The sequence below is a fragment of the Piliocolobus tephrosceles genome, chromosome 19, assembly GCF_002776525.5.
Source record: "Piliocolobus tephrosceles isolate RC106 chromosome 19, ASM277652v3, whole genome shotgun sequence".
Taxonomy (NCBI): domain Eukaryota; kingdom Metazoa; phylum Chordata; class Mammalia; order Primates; family Cercopithecidae; genus Piliocolobus; species Piliocolobus tephrosceles.
The window spans coordinates 7,024,173-7,044,280 of NC_045452.1; the positions used below are offsets into that span (position 1 = coordinate 7,024,173).

Genomic DNA, 20,108 nt, shown 5'->3' on the forward strand with positions numbered 1-20,108 from the left:
TGTTCAAAATAGTGAAGTTACGGCTTCACATTCATTCCAGTGGGATACAGCTTTTATGCAAAACATTTTCAAAATTCCAGTTTTCAAATCATGTTTGAATCTGCATTCACTTTTAAAGTCTGCTTAATGGGGCCGGGCGCGGTGGCTCAAGCCTGTAATCCCAGCAGTTTGGGAGGCCAAGACGGGCGGATCACAAGGTCAGGAGATTGAGACCATCCTGACTAACACGGTGAAACCCCGTCTCTACTAAAAAATACAAAAAACTAGCCGGGCGAGGTGGCGGGCGCCTGTGATCCCGGCTGCTCGGGAGGCTGAGGCAGGAGAATGGCGTAAACCTGGGAGGCGGAGCTTGCAGTGAGCCGAGATCCGGCCACTGCAGTCCAGCCTGGGCGACAGAGCAAGACTCCGTCTCAAAAAAAAAAAAAAAAAAAAAGTCTGCTTAATGTGGTCATTTTTCCCCCTTTAGAATATATTAAATAGTTGATTTGGGGAGGAAAACTTGTTCTGAATATTAACAGTGGTGAAAAGAGGACAGTTTTTGCCCTGAAGTGCAAAAGTTAAACATACAAAATAAGACTATTTTTAAGAGTCACTCAAAAATTTCAAAATACAAATTTGAATAGCAGCATTAGTGGTATAAGTGTCTAGCAAAGGAAAAATTGAATCTAATAAATAAAATGAAGGTCTGGTGTGTATGTTATAAAATACTCTCATACAGTCACACCTTAAATTAAGCCTTATACTAGGTTTCTCTGTTTTCAGGATATAATTCTTAACTATCATTATTTACCTGATTTAATCATTAGATTTGAAATTCTGTGCCATGGCATATATGTTCAAATTCAAACCATTTAAAAATGTGACAGATGGACTTCATGTAAATTGGCACTGGTTCTGGTACTAAAAATTGTAGTTGTTTTTTCTGTTTACGTATCCTGCTTAGTATTGACTCTCTCTACCAAGAGGGTTTCCTAAGAAGAGTGACATCATTATTTCCTCTTGTCAACAACTTGTGACATGAGATTTTTAAAGGGCTTTCTGTGAACTATGATATTGTAATTTTTCTAAGTATATTCAAAAGGGTAACAAAATTATGTTTATATACTAAATCTGATCAGGAAAGTAAGCCAGGAAAAGTTGATGGTATTCATTAGGTTTTAACTGAATGGAGCAGTTCCTTATATAATAACAATTGTATAGTAGGGATAAAACACTAATTTAATGTGTATTCATTTTAAAGTGTTCTGTATTTTTAAATTGCCAAGAAAAATAAACAACTTTGTACATTTGAAGAGTTTTTCCAACAGCTTTTCATCTTCAGTGGCTTAATGTGGAAGTTAACCTTTACCAAAAAAGGAACTTGGCAAAAACAGCCTTCTAGCGCACTTTTTAAAATGAATAATAGTAGCCTAAACTTAATATTTTTATAAAGTATTATAATATTGTTTTGTGGATAATTGAAATAAAAAATTCTCATTAAGAAAATGAAGTGATATAAAGATATAGTTAGACAAACAAAAGCTGAGGGATTTGTCAATAGTGGACCTGCATGACAGGAAATACTAAAGGGAAGTACTTTAGTCAGAAGAATAATGATTCAGATGGAGATACAGGAAGAAATGGACAGCATGAAGGGTAAATATGTATGTAAAATGTAAATGAATATTGACTGTATAAAACAATAATATCGTGTTTCTCGAGCTTAAAATAATTTAGAACTAAATTTCATGACAGTAGCAGAAAAAGCAGGGGAGGTTTATAAAGTTAATATTTTAAGGTTCTAGGATTATTGGGGATTAGTGTAAGTAATAATTTTAGTATAAGTAATAATTTCCATTGGATTATAATCAGGGATGTTTATTTTAATTTCTAAGGTAATTTATAAAAAAATAGTATATATAGCCATGCGCTGCATAATGATATTGGGCCGACAAAAGACCATATATATGACAGTGATCCCAGAAAATTATAATACTGTATTTTTACTGTACCTTTTCTTTGCTTGGATATACTTACCATTGTGTTACAGTTGCCTACAGTATTCAGTACAGTCACATGCTGCGCAGGTTTGAATCCTAGGAGCAATAGGCTACATCATATGGCCTAGGGGTGTAGTAGGTATACCATGTAGGTTCTTGTAAGCATGCTCTATGATGTTCACACAATTATGAAATTTCCTATTGACACATTTCTTAGAATGTATCCCTGTCATTAAGCTCCACATGACTGTATATCTAACAAGTTAAAAGAGGGAAAAATTAAATAAAGTAACATTTGCTAATCAACAGAAGGGCAAAAAAAGGAATATAGGTAGGGCATAAAATAAGTGGGTCAAATTGCAAACAAAGAGTAAGTAGCTACAAATCTATTTAAGTAATTACATTTCATGTAAAGGACTAAATACTCTAAGTAAAAGATGAGGTTTTTCAGCCTGGATAAAGAACCGACCCTCCCCCAATATACTGCTTACAAGAGATATAGTTTAAACAGAGGGATGGAAAAGATGATATAATACAAACACTAACCAAAGCAAAGCCAGCGTAAGTACACTAATATCAGGCAAACTATGCAATAATGCTGCTTTGAAATAAAGATGTATTTCTTAATGATAACAGGGTCAATCCAACAAAAAGATATCACAAACTGAAATCTGTATGTTACAAATAACATCACTTCAAATAATAAAAAGCAAAAATTGGCAGATACAAAATGACAAATCTATAATCCCATTGGGAGATATTAACACATACCCTTCTACAGCTTGTAGAACAGACAAAAAAATTAGTAAGGATATAGAAGATCCTAATAGATCATGAGTAAATTTGACCTAATTGACATATGTAAAATGCTGCACCTAGCAAAAATAGAATTCACTTTCTTTTTTCTTTTTTTTTTGAGATGGACTCTTGCTCTGTTGCCCGGGCTGGAGTGCAGTGACGTGATCTCGACTCACTGCAACCTGTCTCACGGGTTCAAGCGATTCTCCTGCCTCAGGCTCCCGAGTAGCTGGGATTGCAGGTGCCCACTACCACGGTCAGCTAATTTTTGTATTTTTAGCAGAGACGGGGTTTCACCATGTTGACCCAGGCTGGTCTCGAACTCCTGACCTTGTAATCTGCCCGCCTCAGCCTCCCAAAGTGCTGGGATTACAGGCGTGAGCCACCGGCACCCAGCCCACATTCTTTAAAGTACACATGGAGCATCAGAATAGATCATGTGCTGAGTCCTAAAGAAAGCTTCTACAAATTTCATGATTGAAATTGCTTCGAGTATGTTCTCTGACAACAGTAGAATTAAGCTCAAATTTAATAACAAGAGTTAAACTAATGAATCCTTAGCTACCTGAAAATGAATATACTTCTAAACAATTTGTAAGTCAAAGAGGAAAGTAAAGTAGAAATTAGAAACTATTTTTAATGAAAATATATTTAAGAAATGATATATACCATTATTATTAGTGTGGTGTATCTTTATCCTAAAACATTTTAAATGGTCAAAAGAAAGCATAGCATGACTGGGCCTGCCTGATATAAGTCATCCTTGTAAAAATTTGAAAATTGGAGGAATATTCTTTTCCTTCTCATTCATATATGAAAATATACATAAAAATATACATACACATGAAAACTTAAACAATTATGTTAATGTATTTTTAGGAAGAAGGGTCAAATTATGATGTACTTTTACCATAATGTAAAAAAAGTAAGCTAAATCCAAAAGGATTTTACTCAGTATAAAGTGACCTTATTATTTCAGTCTGAATCATAATCAGGCCTTTTATCTGGATACGTATCACAGCTTGATCTGTCATAAAAAATTTCTTTCTTGTGTTTCTAAAAACTTCAACTCTCCCATTTCAGCATTTACTAAGTCACCTTGTCAAACACAGAGAAATCTCCTTTAGCAGATAATTTTTGCTGGGTTGAAACAGATGGGCAATCTACTTGTGGTTATTTCCTAAGTACTTATTGCAGATACGGTGGTGATTGCTGCTGATGCATTTCCATTTGAACTTGAAGCATTGGTGTTTCTCTTAGTTGGCGTCCTCCCCAGCTCTTCTCACCTCTCTTCTGGCTTGGCACATGGTGGGTCTGGCTCATCAGATGATCCCCTTGGAGGATGCTGCAAAACTCCTCAGCAACTTGCTCTGTGTTCTTTCACTGAAGATATCCTCCACTCTTGGGGCTCAAGTGCATTTCTCTAATTAAATTAGTGCAGCCTTTACACATTGAAGTTACCAGTAATTCTTCTCTGACCCCTCATTTTTGTCAGTTTAGTAATTTTCCTTTAATTTCTGCTTGTTGATTTGTGACCCCAATATCTAGAAAGCTCTCGTCAGGTATCTTGAAATGTACATTTTGTACATTGTTTTTCCACTTCCCTGTGTCCCCAAACAGTTACCCATTTCTCATGTTAAAGTTCTAACTGCGTATCCTGGCATTCAGAGTAGCTTTACATTACTTATTACCTACCTCTCCCTGTTTATTTTTCACTATCTTCTTACACAGAATGTCTACACTGGCCAAACCTGACTAACCGGCATTCCCCAAATCCAAGCCTGTTCTTTTTGTTACTTTACTGTGTCCTTTCCCCAGCTTAGAATGCTGCTTCTTCACTTGTTGGAAGCCTAGCTTTCTGTAAGGTCTAGCTCAATATGGAAAATTTCTACATTTTCTAGCAAGTCTGTTTATGCAGCTGTTTCCGTCTTCTGTGATGGCTGACTCCTCTGATTCTTACACTGTTGTCTAATGCTCATGTCATGCCTACCATGCGCCTGCTGCTTGTGTGTGTGGTCAGCATTTTCATCTCGACCATTATTTGACTCATCAGCAGAAGACCTAGCTAGGATCTAGGTGCAACGGTGCCTCTCATCCGCCGTGGCATATGGGGCATATGATTCATTAAACCCTGAAGTATCTACCTTATATCAGACCCTGAGCTTACAAATGCAGACTCTGTCCCTGTACTTGAGGCTCTCATAGTATGAGGGCTTCATATCTGAGCTTCAGTTACCTCATCTATAAAGTGAGGCTAGTCATCGTCTCCTGCTCACTTCACAGGCTGTGAGGTTCAAATAGGACACCAGGTGAACAATTGCTTTCAAAACCGTAGTATCTATAATATGCTCTTCCGTTCTGTGCAGCATAGTGGTTCAGAGTTCTAGGTGCTGAACTCTGCCTGCCTGGATTTGAACTCTACTACTTACTAATTGTGTAAACTTGGGAAAGCTTTTCTCTACCTGGGATTCCTCAGCTAAGAATTGGAATGATTGTGGTACCTGTCTTGTAGGGTGGTTGTGTGTATACGCAACACACATAGGACAGTGATGCCCCACAGTTACTGCTCCGTGTGTTGATTTATATGCTTCTTGTTCCAGTTAGATTTTGAGGCAGCTTATAAAAACATGTACATTATACCTAGATTTAAAAATAAATAATGGAAAAGAGAAAATAAATATTATTCCAAGGTAAAGTTACTATATAGATTTTTTTCACTGGTTCAACCAGTATTTATTTATTATTTTTAAAATTTTGAGACAGGGTCTCACTCTGTCACCCATGCTGGAGTGCAGTGGTGCAATCATGGCTCCCTCTAGTCTTGAACTCCTGGGCTCAAGTGAACCTCCTGCCGCAGCCTCCTGAGTAGCTTAGATAACAAGTGTGTACCACCACACCCAGATACTTTTTTTTATTTTAAAAATTTTTGTAGAGATGAGGTCTCACTGTGTTGCCCAGGCTGGTCTTGAATTTCTGGCCTTAAGTGATCCTCCCACCATAGCCTCCCAAAGTGCTGGGATTACAGGCATGAGCTACTATGCCTAGCATAACCAATATTTATTAAACACCAACATCATGCCAGACATTGTTCAGATGAACAGATACAAAGAACTGAGCTTTGAGCTTGTATTCTGGTTGAGAGAAACAGACAATAAACAAATATTAAATAAACAGGAAATGTACCCGAAAGTAAAAACTGCTATGTAATGACTCAAAACTTACTCAAAACTCGGCATATTGTATTGTGACTTTGGTGACTACTTTAGATTGATGGGTCAAAGACTGTCTAAGGAGATGACATCTCAACCCAGGTTTGATTGTTAAAGAGGTTGGTCTTTTGAAGATGGAAGCTGGGTGAGCGGGAGAGCATTTTAGGCTAAAGTCATGGCCAAAACAGAGCCCCTAACATGGTAGGAAAGAACTGGGCATGTCTAGGGAACTGAAAGAAAACTAGTGTAGTCTGGTTGTACTGCATGAAGAGAGGGGCAGGTAGTGTGAGATAAGATCAAGTTGAAGAGAGAGGCAGAGTTTTGGGGTCCAGAATAACACATTTACATTTTATTCTAATGCCTGTGGAAAAATTAAAACAGAGGAGTGTTAGGTGTCATGTTTTATAAGTATCAGTTAGGTCACGGTAATTGATATGATAGCTTCTACATCTCTTTTGATTTTATGTCTAGTTGTTCTATCAATTGCTGAGAAAAGGGTGTTAAAATCTTCAACTCTGATTGTAGAATGTCTGTTTCTTCTTTTATTTTGACCATTTTCTCCACATTTTTTTAAGCTCTGCTATTGAGTCCATAAACATTTTTGATTGTTGTATCTTTCCATATGAAATGTCTCTATCTTTGGTAATATTCTTTGTCTTGAAATTCACTTCACTGGATATTAATATAGATGTAGACACTTCAGTCTTCATATGCTTACTATTTTCATGATATGTCTTTTCTTATCATTCCACTATCAATTTGTTTTTATATATAAAGTGTGTTTCTTTTAGATGGATATAAAAGTGTCTTGATTATTTTTTCCCTCATTCCGACAGCTTCTGCTTTTTAACGAAGTAATTTTAGATATTGTATTTATCCTTTGTGGAGTTTGCTGAGTTTCTTGAATCTGTAAATTTATATATATTTTTCTTTACCAAATCTGGGAAAATTAGGGGCCATTACTTCTTAAAGGATTATTTTTCTACCTCAATCTTTCTTTCCTCTCCTTTTAAGACTGATTATATATATGTTTGATCTTTGGATATTATCTATCCTATGTATCCTGGATGCCCTGTCTGAGTTTTCCCCCAATATTTTTTCTTTCTTTTCTTTAGGTTGGATACTTCCTATGAATTTGCCTTCAAATTTATTGGCATTTTCTTTTGGCATCTCTAATCTGCTGTTACATCTATCCATTGAATGTTTTATTTCAGATACTCTATTTTTTACTTCTGACATTTTTATCTGGTTCTTTTCATAGTTATTTTCTGCTGCTATTTCCTATCTTTTTATTTGTTACATGAATATTTTCTGTTAACATCCTTTCTGTTATGTCCAGTTATAATAGCTGCTTTAAAATCCTTGTCTGATAATTCTAACATCTGGGCTATCTTAGATTGGTTTTCATTGATGGTTTGTCCTCTTGCATATGGGTCACATTTTCTGTTTCTTCATCTGTAGAATAATTTTAGCCTGTGTCTTGAACATGTGATTGATATATTGTGGATACTATAAACTCTGTTATGCTCCTGCAAGGGATATGGATTTTTTCGTTTGTTTGTTGAAGAATACAGTTAGCTTGGCTTACTCAGACTCTGAGCCCTGTCCTCTCTGCAGTGGGGGAAGATGAATCTTGTTCAGTTCTTTAAGGCTTAGCTAGGCTGCTTAGGGTCTGCCATGCTCATGTGTCATTATGGGGTCCACCAGGGATTTTGATGGGATTTATATGTAGAATTTTGGAGCTTTCCTTCTGTGGCTCTTTATTTTCCTCCAGGTTCTGTTGGATGCCCTTTTCCATTCTCTGCATACCTTTGGTGACTCTTCAGTGCTTATTGTTTGTGTGTGTCCAGAATTGTAGTTGTTATCTCAGGAGGATTGTTCTGTTAGGAGTTAATTGGTTCTTACCAGAAGCAGAGCCTGAGTTTGTGTTATATTTTGAATGTAAAGCAAACATGATTTGCTGATGAATTGGATGTAGAGGGTGGTGGCGGCAGGGGCGTGGCGAAAGAGTGGAATCATGATTATTCATTTTTTGGCTTAATCAACTGGGAGGATGATTTTACTCATTTTTGTGATAAAGAAGACGGGGAGAGGAGCCTGTTTGGCTGGAGTACAGAGGATGTGGAAGTTAAGGGTTTCGTTTAGACGTGTTAAATTTGAGATGCTTTCTAGATATTCAACTGGAAATGTCAAATAGCTAGTTAGATATTTAGTATCGGGAGTTCAGGAGTCCTAGAGATCCAGACTTACTCATCAGAATATAATTGATATTTGAAACCGTAGGACTAAATGGCTTTACCTAGGGAGAACTTAGCTGGTAAAGAAGGGGTGCCCCCAGCACCATGCTCTGAGGCAGTTCAGTATTTGGAAGTCAAGCAGAGGAGAGGAACTACGAAAGGAGACCAAGAAAGAGAAGCCTGGAGAGGATAGGTCACAGAAGTCAGAGAAGAATGTTTCAAAGAAGGCGTCAGTGGACAGCTGAGTTGAATGCTGCTGAGAAGTCAATAAGGTGAAGGACGAAAGAGAGAGCATTGGATTGGGCCAGGCAGAGATGACTTCACTAGACCATGTCACTGCAATGGTGGTGGAACAAAGGATGGACGCAGAAGCGGAGACTGTGACACCTGTGGACCAAAAGTGCTTGCTCTTAGGGCTCAGGTTATTTAGGCTTCCAGTTCAGCTGGGAGCTGTGTAACCACCAAAGCAGAGAGGGACCACTGGTCTGTGAATATTTATTATTGATGATAATGTTTCTATCCTGCAGCAGGGAAGACTTTTCACCTTGAACTTAGACCTTTCCCCGCCCAGGTTACCTGGACAACCAAACTTCCGGGATCAGAAATGGCATTTGCTACATATATGCTGCAATAGGACATCTGTTTAGAGCTGTTGGGAGTCGACTGCATGGTCTTTAATCAGTGGTCTTACTGATTATAGAAAGTGAATACCAAATTACAGCCACAGATGCTTTAGGCTCTTACTTTGCCTTCTAAGAGCTACCTTTTCTGTTGTTCAAGTTGGAGCTTAGAAGGCACAAGGCTCTTAGTAAAGACAGTGTTGTGGTTCAGAGCATCATTTACCCAGAAATGATGGGATTTGACTGTTCATGGGAAGGAACTTCCACAGAATGAGCATTTGTTTAACCAGGTGTCAGTTTGCTTTGTAGGTTTCTTGGAACATAGACTTAAATTTCATTACACTTGTTTTCAAGGATCATCATTTCATGAAGTCTTATTATCTCTTGAGGTTGTTCTTATGTAGAGGCAGAAACTTTTGCCTTTGGTTTAGTTATAGTCTACCATTTTATCCTAGCGTTCTGGCATTAACCTTTGGATTTGCCTAAAGCAAAATACAACAAAAGGAATCAACCAAGCCAAAAATCTTTGATTTATTTTCCAACTCTCCTTCAGATTTTGGTATCTGGCTTCTGTTACTTTGCAGCTACCATATTCACATCTGGTATGGCGCTTGAACATGTTAGACTTGTTCTCCTGAATTGACTCAGGATGATTAAGCCCTGGTCTTTTGGCTATGTTGACATTACTGGACTGATTCTTCATTAAGATGGTCTTTTCCTGTGGGATAGAGTGTCAACCTTCCCCAGCCTGCCTGCCTTTATGTCAGGTTTTATTGTCTTTTTCAAGAAGACTCCATGTGAATTTCAGCCATCACAGTGTAACACTGATGATCTTTCAGGACAGTTAAGATGTTCCTGGTAATTTCTCAGCGTGTGAACCATATGGGACCTCAGTGCTTCATGTACCCTTTTTCCCTCATCTGCGTGACTGTGCCCTTATCTTTATTAGGAATCTAATAAATAGGATATGCTGGTTTTGATTTCAAAACTGTGAAGGTTTGTGAATACTATAAAGTAAAAGGTAACCTTTATTTCTGTTTAGTTGGTGCTCTCTCTCATGGGCGTAATTAGTGCCAACTTTAACATACCAAAATAAAGAGTGCTCAGGTCAATATAGTAAGTGGATAACTGTTAGAAACCTTCTTTTCCAAAAGTAAGTCGTATGTACTAATCAGTCATTATAGTGAGGATCTTTGTGACAGTCTCCCTCTGAGCTTCATAGATCATCTATGTTTTCATTCTCTTCTTGTCTTTTGGATTAAAAATATTTCTGTAAATAAATTGGGAACAATTCTGAGGTCCAGGACCTTCTGTTACCAGGTTAGAGCATTGGGAGCCATTTCCACATAAGGCAAATATTTGTAAAGCACAGTCTCATTATTTAGTCATTTTTAACACCAGCCAGGTTACCTTTCCTGAATACAGCAAAGTACACGATTTGAAGTCACCTGCCTGTTAATCCTTTTATAGTGCACCTGAGGTTCCAACCTGGAAAGCCAGTGCTTTCATCTGTGGGTTAATTCCTTTCTATAATACTTATTTGCTTTAGTTGATTTTTGAAAAATCTCTTTGCAGGAATTCTGGCAGTGTATTTTTTTCCTCCTTATAGTTTTGGAACACTGTAGTTGAGTGAGAACATTCCCTATCATAACTCCTAGAACTGAATTACAGCCAAATTGAAATGATTTGTGCTTTGGAGAGGAGAATTGGCAAGGATGCATGGTCTATGGCTCGTGTATTGTAAGATAATTGTAACCATGGCAGTGTGTGTTTCCTAATATTATGTTTCTACATTTAAGTGATGAGAGTCATCATAGGGAAAAAATCCACTTGTATGTTTCTAGTTGAATTTAAATTATTCCAACCTCATTATTACAACATTAGAAGTAGCTGTTTCCTGTGGAATAGCTGGTTCAGTAATTTGCTTTATCTCATGTGCAAGTGGTTTCTGCCTGGGCTAGTAATATATTTTAATAAGGCAAGTTTCCAGGAAGACATAACCTAACTATGATAACTTTACAAAACCTAGATAAAAGAATATGAAAAACTTGATAATGAGGAAGACCGCCTTTGCAGAAGTCGACAAATTTATGATGCCTACATCATGAAGGAACTTCTTTCCTGTTCACATGTAAGTATTTCTTCTAACTCTGTTACTTTAGTACTGATGAATATGGGACCATGTTCAGTGTTTCCAGAATGAAAATAAAACAGTAGAAAGGTGTTTACAATTGAAAAATGCATGCCCGGGATGGAACCCATTTCTTCTGCTTTGTCATTTGTTTCCTGGTAATATTGGCACGACGTGTGTTGCTTCATGTAAGCTTAGTTCATTTCCAAAAGCTGATATTTTCACTGCAAAAATCAATGAAATAAAATCGCTAATTTAGATCAACTGAAGAAAAAGTCTCAAATCAAGACATTCTGAAGGAAATTAAGCTTTGTTATTTTAAAATGAGCTATACTTTAACAATTAAGCTAATCAACTATTGATAAATATAAATTTTAAATGGTCTCTTTGAATGAATAAGGTGGCTTATAATCATTATGTTAATTTTGTTCATTAGTAGTTAAATAGCAGTTGTAATTTTTCTTTTCTTTTAAATCTAACTTGGTCATTAGGATAAACTAGGTTATTAGGAAATTATTCTACCAGGAGTAACTGGAAGAAGATTTATCATGTACTATCTCCACAGTAGGAATGTTTTCCAAAGTGCGGCCTGACAGTCCTGGCCCGCTCTGTCAACGCAGTAGCCACTAGTTGCACGTGGCAATTTACATTTAACTTTAAATTGACTGAAGTCAGCTGGGCGCGGTGGCTCAAGCCTGTAATCCCAGCGCTTCGGGAGGCCGAGACTGGCGGATCACGAGGTCAGGAGATCGAGACCATCCTGGCTAACACAGTGAAACCCTGTCTCAACTCAAAAATACAAAAAACTAGCCAGGCGAGGTGGCAGGCACCTGTAGTCCCAGCTACTTGGGAGGCTGAGGCAGGAGAATGGCGTAAACCCGGGAGGCAGAGCTTGCAGTGAGCTGAGCTCCGGCCACTGCACTCCTGCCTGGGCAACAGAGCGAGACTCCGTCTCAAAAAAAAAAAAAAGAAATTGAAGTCAAATGGGAGTAAAAATTTAATACCTCAGTTCCTTATGAGCCACCTTTCCAGCGCTCAGTGGTTACATGGGGCTAGTGGCTTTTGTACTGGATGGCACAGATACACAACCCTCCCATCGGCGCAGCAAGTCCTATTGGACAGCACAGGTCGTGGTCATGGTGTATTTTGGTGCTTCTGTATTCATTGTTTATTTACAGTTCCTACTGACATTTGCATAACTGTGGCTAAAGAGAACATCTCTTTCTTGTGGCATGCACTGCTCTGTTCCTTGGACCCACCTGGCTTGGTGAAGAAATTTCTGGGCCTAGGACTAATTGTTGCCACTCCCTGCCTTGCTGCCTCAGTAGGGAAGTACTGAACGCTTGAAGAATGCCAGATGTTCAATGGGAAAGCCTCCGAAAACTTAGTTTTTATGTAGTTCAACAATTTACAGGGTGTTTATTCGTATGATGGTCCTTTTAAGCCTTTCTTCTTATTGTGCATTATTAAAGAAGACACAATTTGAAGTTTGGAGTGGGGAGGATACTCTTTTAATTTTTATCAGTGGAAGCTCCATTGTTTTTGCCCTCGCTGGGGTTACAGTAAGACTTTCCTTAACTTAGAGCCTTTTACCACTATGGCTTGACTTTGTAATCCTGACATTAATTCTTAGGGGTATTTTTGTGTATTTTCTCTTATTTGGTGGAAATTTTACCTTTTTACAACCCCATTATCAGTTTGTTGATGGATGTATTTAGGGCCCAAATAATCCTCCCACCTCAGCTTCCAGACTAGTTAGGACTACAGGCGCACACCACCATGCCCAGCTCATTTTTATTTTTATTTTCATGGAGATGAGGTTCCACTATGTTGCCCAGGCTGATCGCAAACTTCTGGGCTCAAGTAATCCTCCTGCCTTGACTTCCCAAAGTGCTGGGATTACAGGCATGAGCCAGTGCACTGGCCTGATAATAGGATTCTTTACACTTTATTACCAGAGTGATCTTGAACCCTTCTGGAATTGCATAATGTCAGCCCCTACATGGTCATTCTTCTGGACGTGTAGCTAAGAACTGGATGCCCAGAGGAACTAGCACTTGCTGGGATTGCCTATATATACTCAACAGATGTTTAAAGAGTGTTTGTTAATATAATTACCGTAGGTTACTGTTTAGGAATTGCTGTGCTAAATTTATCTGTTGTGATATTATATAACATACACAGATTTGTTACATCTTATTGTTAAAAAATATTATTTTTGACTTTTGATAGCCTTTCTCAAAGCAAGCTGTAGAACATGTACAAAGTCATTTATCCAAGAAACAAGTGACATCAACTCTTTTTCAGGTAAGTTAAAATGATTCCAAAATAAATAGATAATATTTGCTTAACATTTGGTCTTGGTGACATTCTTTTTGCATGTGCAATTACACTAGAGGACTTGCTTTGTACAGACTGTGTTCTAATCTGGAGCTTTGTCTGGGACAATTTGAGTTTATTATCGCTTGTCTTCCCATTGCAAAGTGTCCTCTTACCAATGTGCTTCATAAAGCCTTTTCTGAAAAAGGCCACCAGAGCTTTGCAGTAACATTATGTTCTAGAAATCAGTCAAGATAAGACATCAGAGAAGAAAGTTTTTTTTTCCCATTTGACATTCTAGCACCTGTGATGAGCAAAGACTCAACAAGATTTATTTTGTAGTGCCAGGCTGTTGATACTTGCTGTGATTATCCTCTAGGGGAAATACGATTTATTTTCAAGATTCAGGAGCAAATGTTTGAGTGATCTTTGAGTCATGGGAAATTGTATTTTACCTTGGTTGTTCATATCTTGAACACAATACAGTCATATAGGTTTAAATGACAAGACTTGGAAAATCAAATTCCCCACTAATAGGCCTATATATTTGGCATTCTTTAGATGAGGTGGTTTCACTTCCTCCCAAAAGCCTTTTCCATCCTGTGTTTTTTATAGAGGTGGCAGTGGTTTACAAGGACAGTCAGATTCTTCAGTGAATAAGTGCTTTTCATGTTTCTGTGAATTACAAGAAATAGAAAAGAATGTCATTGAGTAACATATTGGTTTTAATAAATGAAAATAATCAACTCATCTTTTTCCTGGATAAGTTGGTCATTTAAAGGGAGGTAAGTTGACTTGGCATTTTATGATAGTGCTTATGCAAAATGAACTTGATTATTCAGCAGAGCAAATGCCGATTTGGCTCTTAGAGCATTTAGATAGTAATAAACTGGGTGTTACCTTTCTGTGACAATAATTAGATGGACTTTCGTAAAATGTAATACCTGTCTGGATAGTAGTGGGCTATAAGCTTGGGTTATGAAATTCGTTTACCTGACGTGGCTTTGAGTCCCAGGACCATAGCTGGAGGAACTTGGGTAAGCTTCTCCACCTTCCTAACTTCAGTTTTCTCATCTGTAAAGTGGAGATGACACTGTACTCTCCCTCAAAGGGAGGTCTTGAGGATTCAGTGAGAAGGGTATACACGGGATGCTTTGTACGAGGCCCTCCCGTCACTGTGCTCCACAAATGTTAGCTATTATCACACATCTTACAGTCAGAAAGTACAATGTCAATATCTGCTTTCTGTTGTCTCCATACTTGAGTGTCAGAATTTCAGTTTTCATCAGACTTTGCCATGGTACGTAGACAGCCTCATGGTCAATTACGTTTAACATTGCTAAACTATACCTCATAATACATGGGTGTTACAAATCTGATTTTAGCTTCTACTATAACATAAATAACATTGAAAAAAAATTGTTCCAGTGGAGATACAAAGACCACTAGAATTCTTTTCATACCTTCAACAAACACTCAATTTAGAAGCAATTTCTTTCATATATCTTTTAAAAAACACTTTACTGAGTTGTTTTGTTCGTTAAAAACATAGTCAAAATAATTTTCTGGCTAAATGGATATAGAATGGGTATTATTCTTATTTCAGAGGTGAAGAAAATATTATAATGTTTATGAAAATAGTGTCTTAATACAATTCTATGTATTCTGTACCATCAGAGCATAATGACTAAGTATAAGTAAAAGGTATATGTCTGAATGTCCTGTTTACAGAGGTACATTGACCAATAAAGTCAGTTGAAGTTCATAGTAAAACAAAACTTTTTAAAGTAAATACAAATGCTTTTTCTTCAGTTCTTTTTGTTGTAAGATTGCCTTTGGAGGTAAGTGCGTGCGTAGGTCCATTGGTGGCGGGCTTGGGAGCGGCCCTGGCTTGTGCTTGGGCCCTGAGCTCGGCTCTCAGCATTCTTAATCTTACCGAATTCTCAGGACAGCCTTGCAACTTAGATACGACTGTTCTTTTTTACAGATTAAGGGAACTGAGGATCAGAGAGGGAAAGTAGTCTGCTCCTGATCTCACTGTTGAACTCTGGCTTTCATATGCCTTAGCAAGCCTGCTGCAGTTCCTTCTGTTGAAAAGTGGCAGCGTGGTAGATTCTGTGTAGTCTTAGAAATTCCCAGTGACACTTATCTTTCACTTTATTAGCAGAATGTAGGGATGTTTGATGAAATATGAAAGAAAAATATTAATTGACATAATAGCTTTTATAAATAGAAAAATCTGTGATCTATAAATGTAGCCTTTTCTTAGATCTTTGAACATTTGAACCTGTTTCGTCTCTTGACTCTATTGAACCTCTTGAGACTTGTCGAGGACTTGGCTAAGATAGATGTTGTGTGTTTCCTGGAATCATAGGATTTCAGAGCTGGAAGGAACTTCAGAGAGAGATAATTTAGCTTCCTCTTTCACCACGAAGGGGACAAAGTCCATATGGTTTTCGCAACTAGCTCTGGTGCCTTCCCCAGGACAGGGATAGTTCTGCAAGTTGGCGTAGACAGGCTCACCCCCCACTACCACCCCCTACCCCGTGTTGCCCGCCAGGCTAGCGTCCTTTCTGCTTGCAGGAAGCAAGGCTCCCAGAAGGACTGCAGCTGCCTCCCAGCCCATGTTTGGTTCCTGTGGCTTCTGCAGACTTCCTATTCTCGTCGCTTGGTTTGTACTGTTCCATGATGTAGTTTTTCTTTTCCTTTTTTTTTTTTTTTTTTGTAAACTTTCAGAATGATCTATGAAGACATAAAAAAAGTTTAAATTTGGATCATTCAATGAACTGAGGGTGCCAAAATGTTTCCTAAAACTATCTAATTGACTCTGGGCTGAACTGTGAAATATTGGCACTTTATATTTTTATAGTTCTTGATTTTAGAAGTTCATCACATGGGAAAGGAAAGCTGATGCTGTTTCTTCAGTAATGGGTAAAGTGGCCTGAAGTTGAAGTAGATGGTAGTTGTTCTCCAGGAGGGCAAGAGCGCTGTGTATGTGAACCAGGAATCCTCACCTTAACCCCAGTTTAGCCATGGACCTTCTCAGAGACCTTGGGAGTGCACTGCCTGCAGTCCGGTAGCCTTACCTGCAAGATGAAGAGTGAGACTGGATCAACTCTCCCTTGTGGTTATCTCTATGACTCTAAGAGATGGAAAATCAATAAATAAAATAGCTAATTAAAAAAAAATTTCACTTCATGGACCTATTAGCTTTGAGTTTTTAAAACTCAGTGCAGATTACAGATGCTTGTATTAGCTTACAAGTTGTGCCACATAACTTGTGGGGCCCAGTGCAACGTGAAAATGCAGGGCTCCTTGTACAAAAATGATTAAGAATTTCAGAAATGGCAAGAGCAGATCCTTAAACACAGCACCAGACTTTTCCGAGTCACACCTCCATGAAGCAAGCCCTGCTCATGGAATAAGTGTCTGTAACTTGCCAGGAGTCATATTAGGTTGTAGGAATATAGTGGCAAACAAGGCAGACCTGTCTGTGTTGTCTTCATGGAATCAAGTGGTATAGATAAATATTGACGAATCCATTAGTGAATATTAGACAAGCACGGAGAAGGGCAGGTACCAGACACGATGCTATGGGGAGTGCATAATTGGGAACTTCGCTTAACCTGAGTCTCATTGGTTTGTGTTTTTTTGATGCGTTCCGATTCATTCAGTGTGGAATTTCTTTTCCATCTCTTCCAGCCATACATAGAAGAAATTTGTGAAAGTCTTCGAGGTGACATTTTTCAAAAATTTATGGAAAGGTATGAAACTTTACACATGTATACACACAATTTTTTGTTGTGTATGTGTACCTCATCTTATGCCGTAAATGCTGACCTTAGAATGTGTGTTAATCATTCAGCAAGTATTCAGTACCAGGCTTTGTGTTAAACTGTTTCCTCAGTACTTTATGTTATAACTTTAGGGTTTGTCTATCTTAACATCTCTTTGACCTTCAATTTCTTAGCTTCAATATAGTCTAAAATATACACTGAGGAACCTCAAGTTTAAAAAGTATCTTATCAGGAGACCTTTGCTAATAATGCAAACTTGACTATAATTTATCTGATTCATTTGCTTGAATTTTGGAAACATGTCTCCCAAAGTAGGACAAGCCTGAACTTGTTGAAAAGTGGCAGCGTGGTAGATTCTGTGTAGGAGATTTATGTAGGATTAGAATTTAAGGACATAGGTCAATGTCTGTTTATGATCGTGTACATCATTAAATACCTAATAAATGTGTCCCTTGGTTACTCAAACGATATGACATGTTTATCATATAATATTCTGAAACTTTTTAGTGACACCTATAAAAATGTACAATTCATACGCTTTTCAGGCACCTACTGGTCAATTCTTCAGTTTTTGAGTATGTCTCTGTGACAATGCACCACTGAAATTGGACCTTCTATAAAACAGAATCTGCATTGACACTGACTTTACGTTATCAGCTTGGCTAATTTCTAGACAATATACATGATGATTATATCTCATGCTAGAGCTTTCTGCAGCTGCTCAGTAATTGCACTTTAAGAACAATCGCTACTTTACTGTAGTTTTCTTCTCCACAAATTCACAGAACTAAAGCAATGAAAAAGAAAGTTGTGCTGCAATTCTATTGGAGTTCAAGAGATAATTTTATCCTGGAGTAGAGTCAGTATGTTGGGAAAGTAATATTCATACAAATGACTGCACTCTTCTGAGTAGTAGCAGAAACTTTGCCAAAAAGCGCCAGCATCAAATGGAAAGGGTGGGCTGCTGGCTCAGGGCCGAGTTGCAGCCAACCCCTGAGCCATCTCCATGGCTGTTGGTCCTAAAATCTGACCTTTCCCAACTCTTGGGTAAACCTAACTTTTGTGTGATCCTTAGGGGAGAAGGGAGAGAGGGGAAGGTAATTAAAAGTGGGGATGAGGTTCTCCCACGGATATTTTATAACTTTGCCATGCATCCTTTCGCTTGAAACCAGGCTCACAGATAGTAGTGATTTCCGCTCCTTGAGCCAGTCATTTCATATGCTTGCAGTAAATGCAAATGACGCTGTTTGCATTTTAGGCAAGCAGGCACATTGGATTTTCTGCAGCCATTACAATTTTCTATAAATAAATTATTTTTAAAGTTGATGTGTTAATTTCTATCAAATTAGAAAAAAAAGTTCATGTCAGGTGATAAATTTGGAGCTTTGATTTTGAAAAGCACAGGGACTCCATCAGTATGGTCATTGTAGCCTTTGACCTCACTGGGACTGGTCACATGAAGGGCCCCATGGAAAAGGCGATTTTTTCCATGACCACCCCAAGTCTGATGGTAAAGAGGTAGCCATCAGCAATGCAGGGCCATGTGCAATGTCTTCCCACCTTCCCTGAAGTCCAAGCAGGGCTATGAGGCTGAGTTACAGGTGAGGCAGAATTGGAGAGGGCAGTGGAGGCTTTCTGTCTTCTGGTTGAGAGCTATGTGCCTCATTCAGGCAGTGAGCTTCCGTTGCTCAGCAGGACAACGACTGAGTCAGGAATCAGAGTTAAAAACACTTCTTCTACTCCACCCTTACTGCATCCCAGGCATTTCCATGTCTTTAACCTCTGATCTTCTCTCCAAGATCCTTTTAAGTCATCTACAAGGGTTCTAGCTACCTGAAACCCTATAATTGTCTGGGCTCTTTCCTTTGCCACAGTTCCCCTCCTGTCGAAGTGTCCCACTCAGTAACCAGGCATTGGTTGGGAATGGCACTCAAATAACCCCCGTGGAGACAGGACTGAGCCTAGATACTCAGGACCATCTGTACTTCCTAAAGAGGAACTTGTTACAGCAAATCCATTCTTAGTGGGCAGAATATGTGGGCACTTCTCTCTTCCTTGTTTGTTAACCCTCCTCAGCTAGTTGTAAAATGTGTCAGATTTCCATCCCTGTCACCAGCTCTGGACTCCAGAATCTGTGAGAAAACAGGTATGAGCTAGCCCAACAAACCAAGTGAATTTCAAAGACCTGTCATAGATTTATAAATGCAGAGTGCACCCAAATGTGGTTTTGCCTTTTGCATGCACCATGCTTTTAAAAAATAGTTGAAGTAACTCTTAGAAACTCTCAAAACATAATTTTAATTCACCAACTTCATCAGACATGTTAGGAGGCTCAGTGAAACACTCTTTGTGAGTCATTTTAGATTCATTGAAAAAAAGATGCTATTGTAATTGCAGCTGTTCCTCTGCTTTTGATTTTTAATTTGATTATTAGCCTCAGAAATATTTGTTACAGATCCTTATTTTTTAAAAGGTCTATTGGTTGGGTGTGGTGACTCACCCCTGTATTCCCAGCACTTTGGGAGGCTGAGGCAGCGAGGATTGCTTCAGGCTAGGACTTCGAGACCAGCCTGTACAACATAGCAACACCCAATATCTTCAAAAATAAAAATTAAAAACTAATAGCTGAGTGTGGTGGTGTGTGCCTGTAGTCCTAGCTACTTGGGAGGCTGAGGTGGGAGGATCACTTGAACCTAGGAATTGAGGGTTGTAGTGAGCTAGGATTGCACCACTGCACTCCAGCCTGGGACACAGAGTGAAACCCTGTCTTCAAAAGAAAAAAAAAAAAAATTGTAAAGCTCATTAAATGAAGCCCCTAGGGAACTGTGATATTTCGATGTCTTTAAGGCATTCCAGTATGATGCTGGTATTACCTGTAACTGCCTTCCTCCCTTCCTCCCTCTGTCCCTGAATCCTGTGTCCGTGTAATGAATCATGCCAGGGGCAAAATGAGATCGAACCATCACCACAATGTTCTCTACTTTTAAGAAGTATTGAATCGCCAGGCGTGGTGACTCA

The 20,108-nt window shown here is 38.5% G+C and overlaps 1 protein-coding gene across 3 annotated transcripts in view; it reads left to right on the forward strand.

Annotated features, from left to right (window-relative positions):
* GRK3 (G protein-coupled receptor kinase 3) overlaps nucleotides 1-20,108 on the forward strand; it is a 164,531-nt gene that overhangs the window by 89,179 nt on the left and 55,244 nt on the right. For all 3 annotated transcript variants that reach the window (XM_023190667.1, XM_023190665.2, XM_023190666.3), the window contains 3 exons: nucleotides 10,873-10,974; nucleotides 13,207-13,281; nucleotides 16,996-17,057. In XM_023190667.1, the coding sequence (XP_023046435.1) occupies nucleotides 10,948-10,974; nucleotides 13,207-13,281; nucleotides 16,996-17,057 (164 nt within the window). In that variant the 5' untranslated portion in view covers nucleotides 10,873-10,947. The remainder of the gene's footprint in view (nucleotides 1-10,872; nucleotides 10,975-13,206; nucleotides 13,282-16,995; nucleotides 17,058-20,108) is intronic.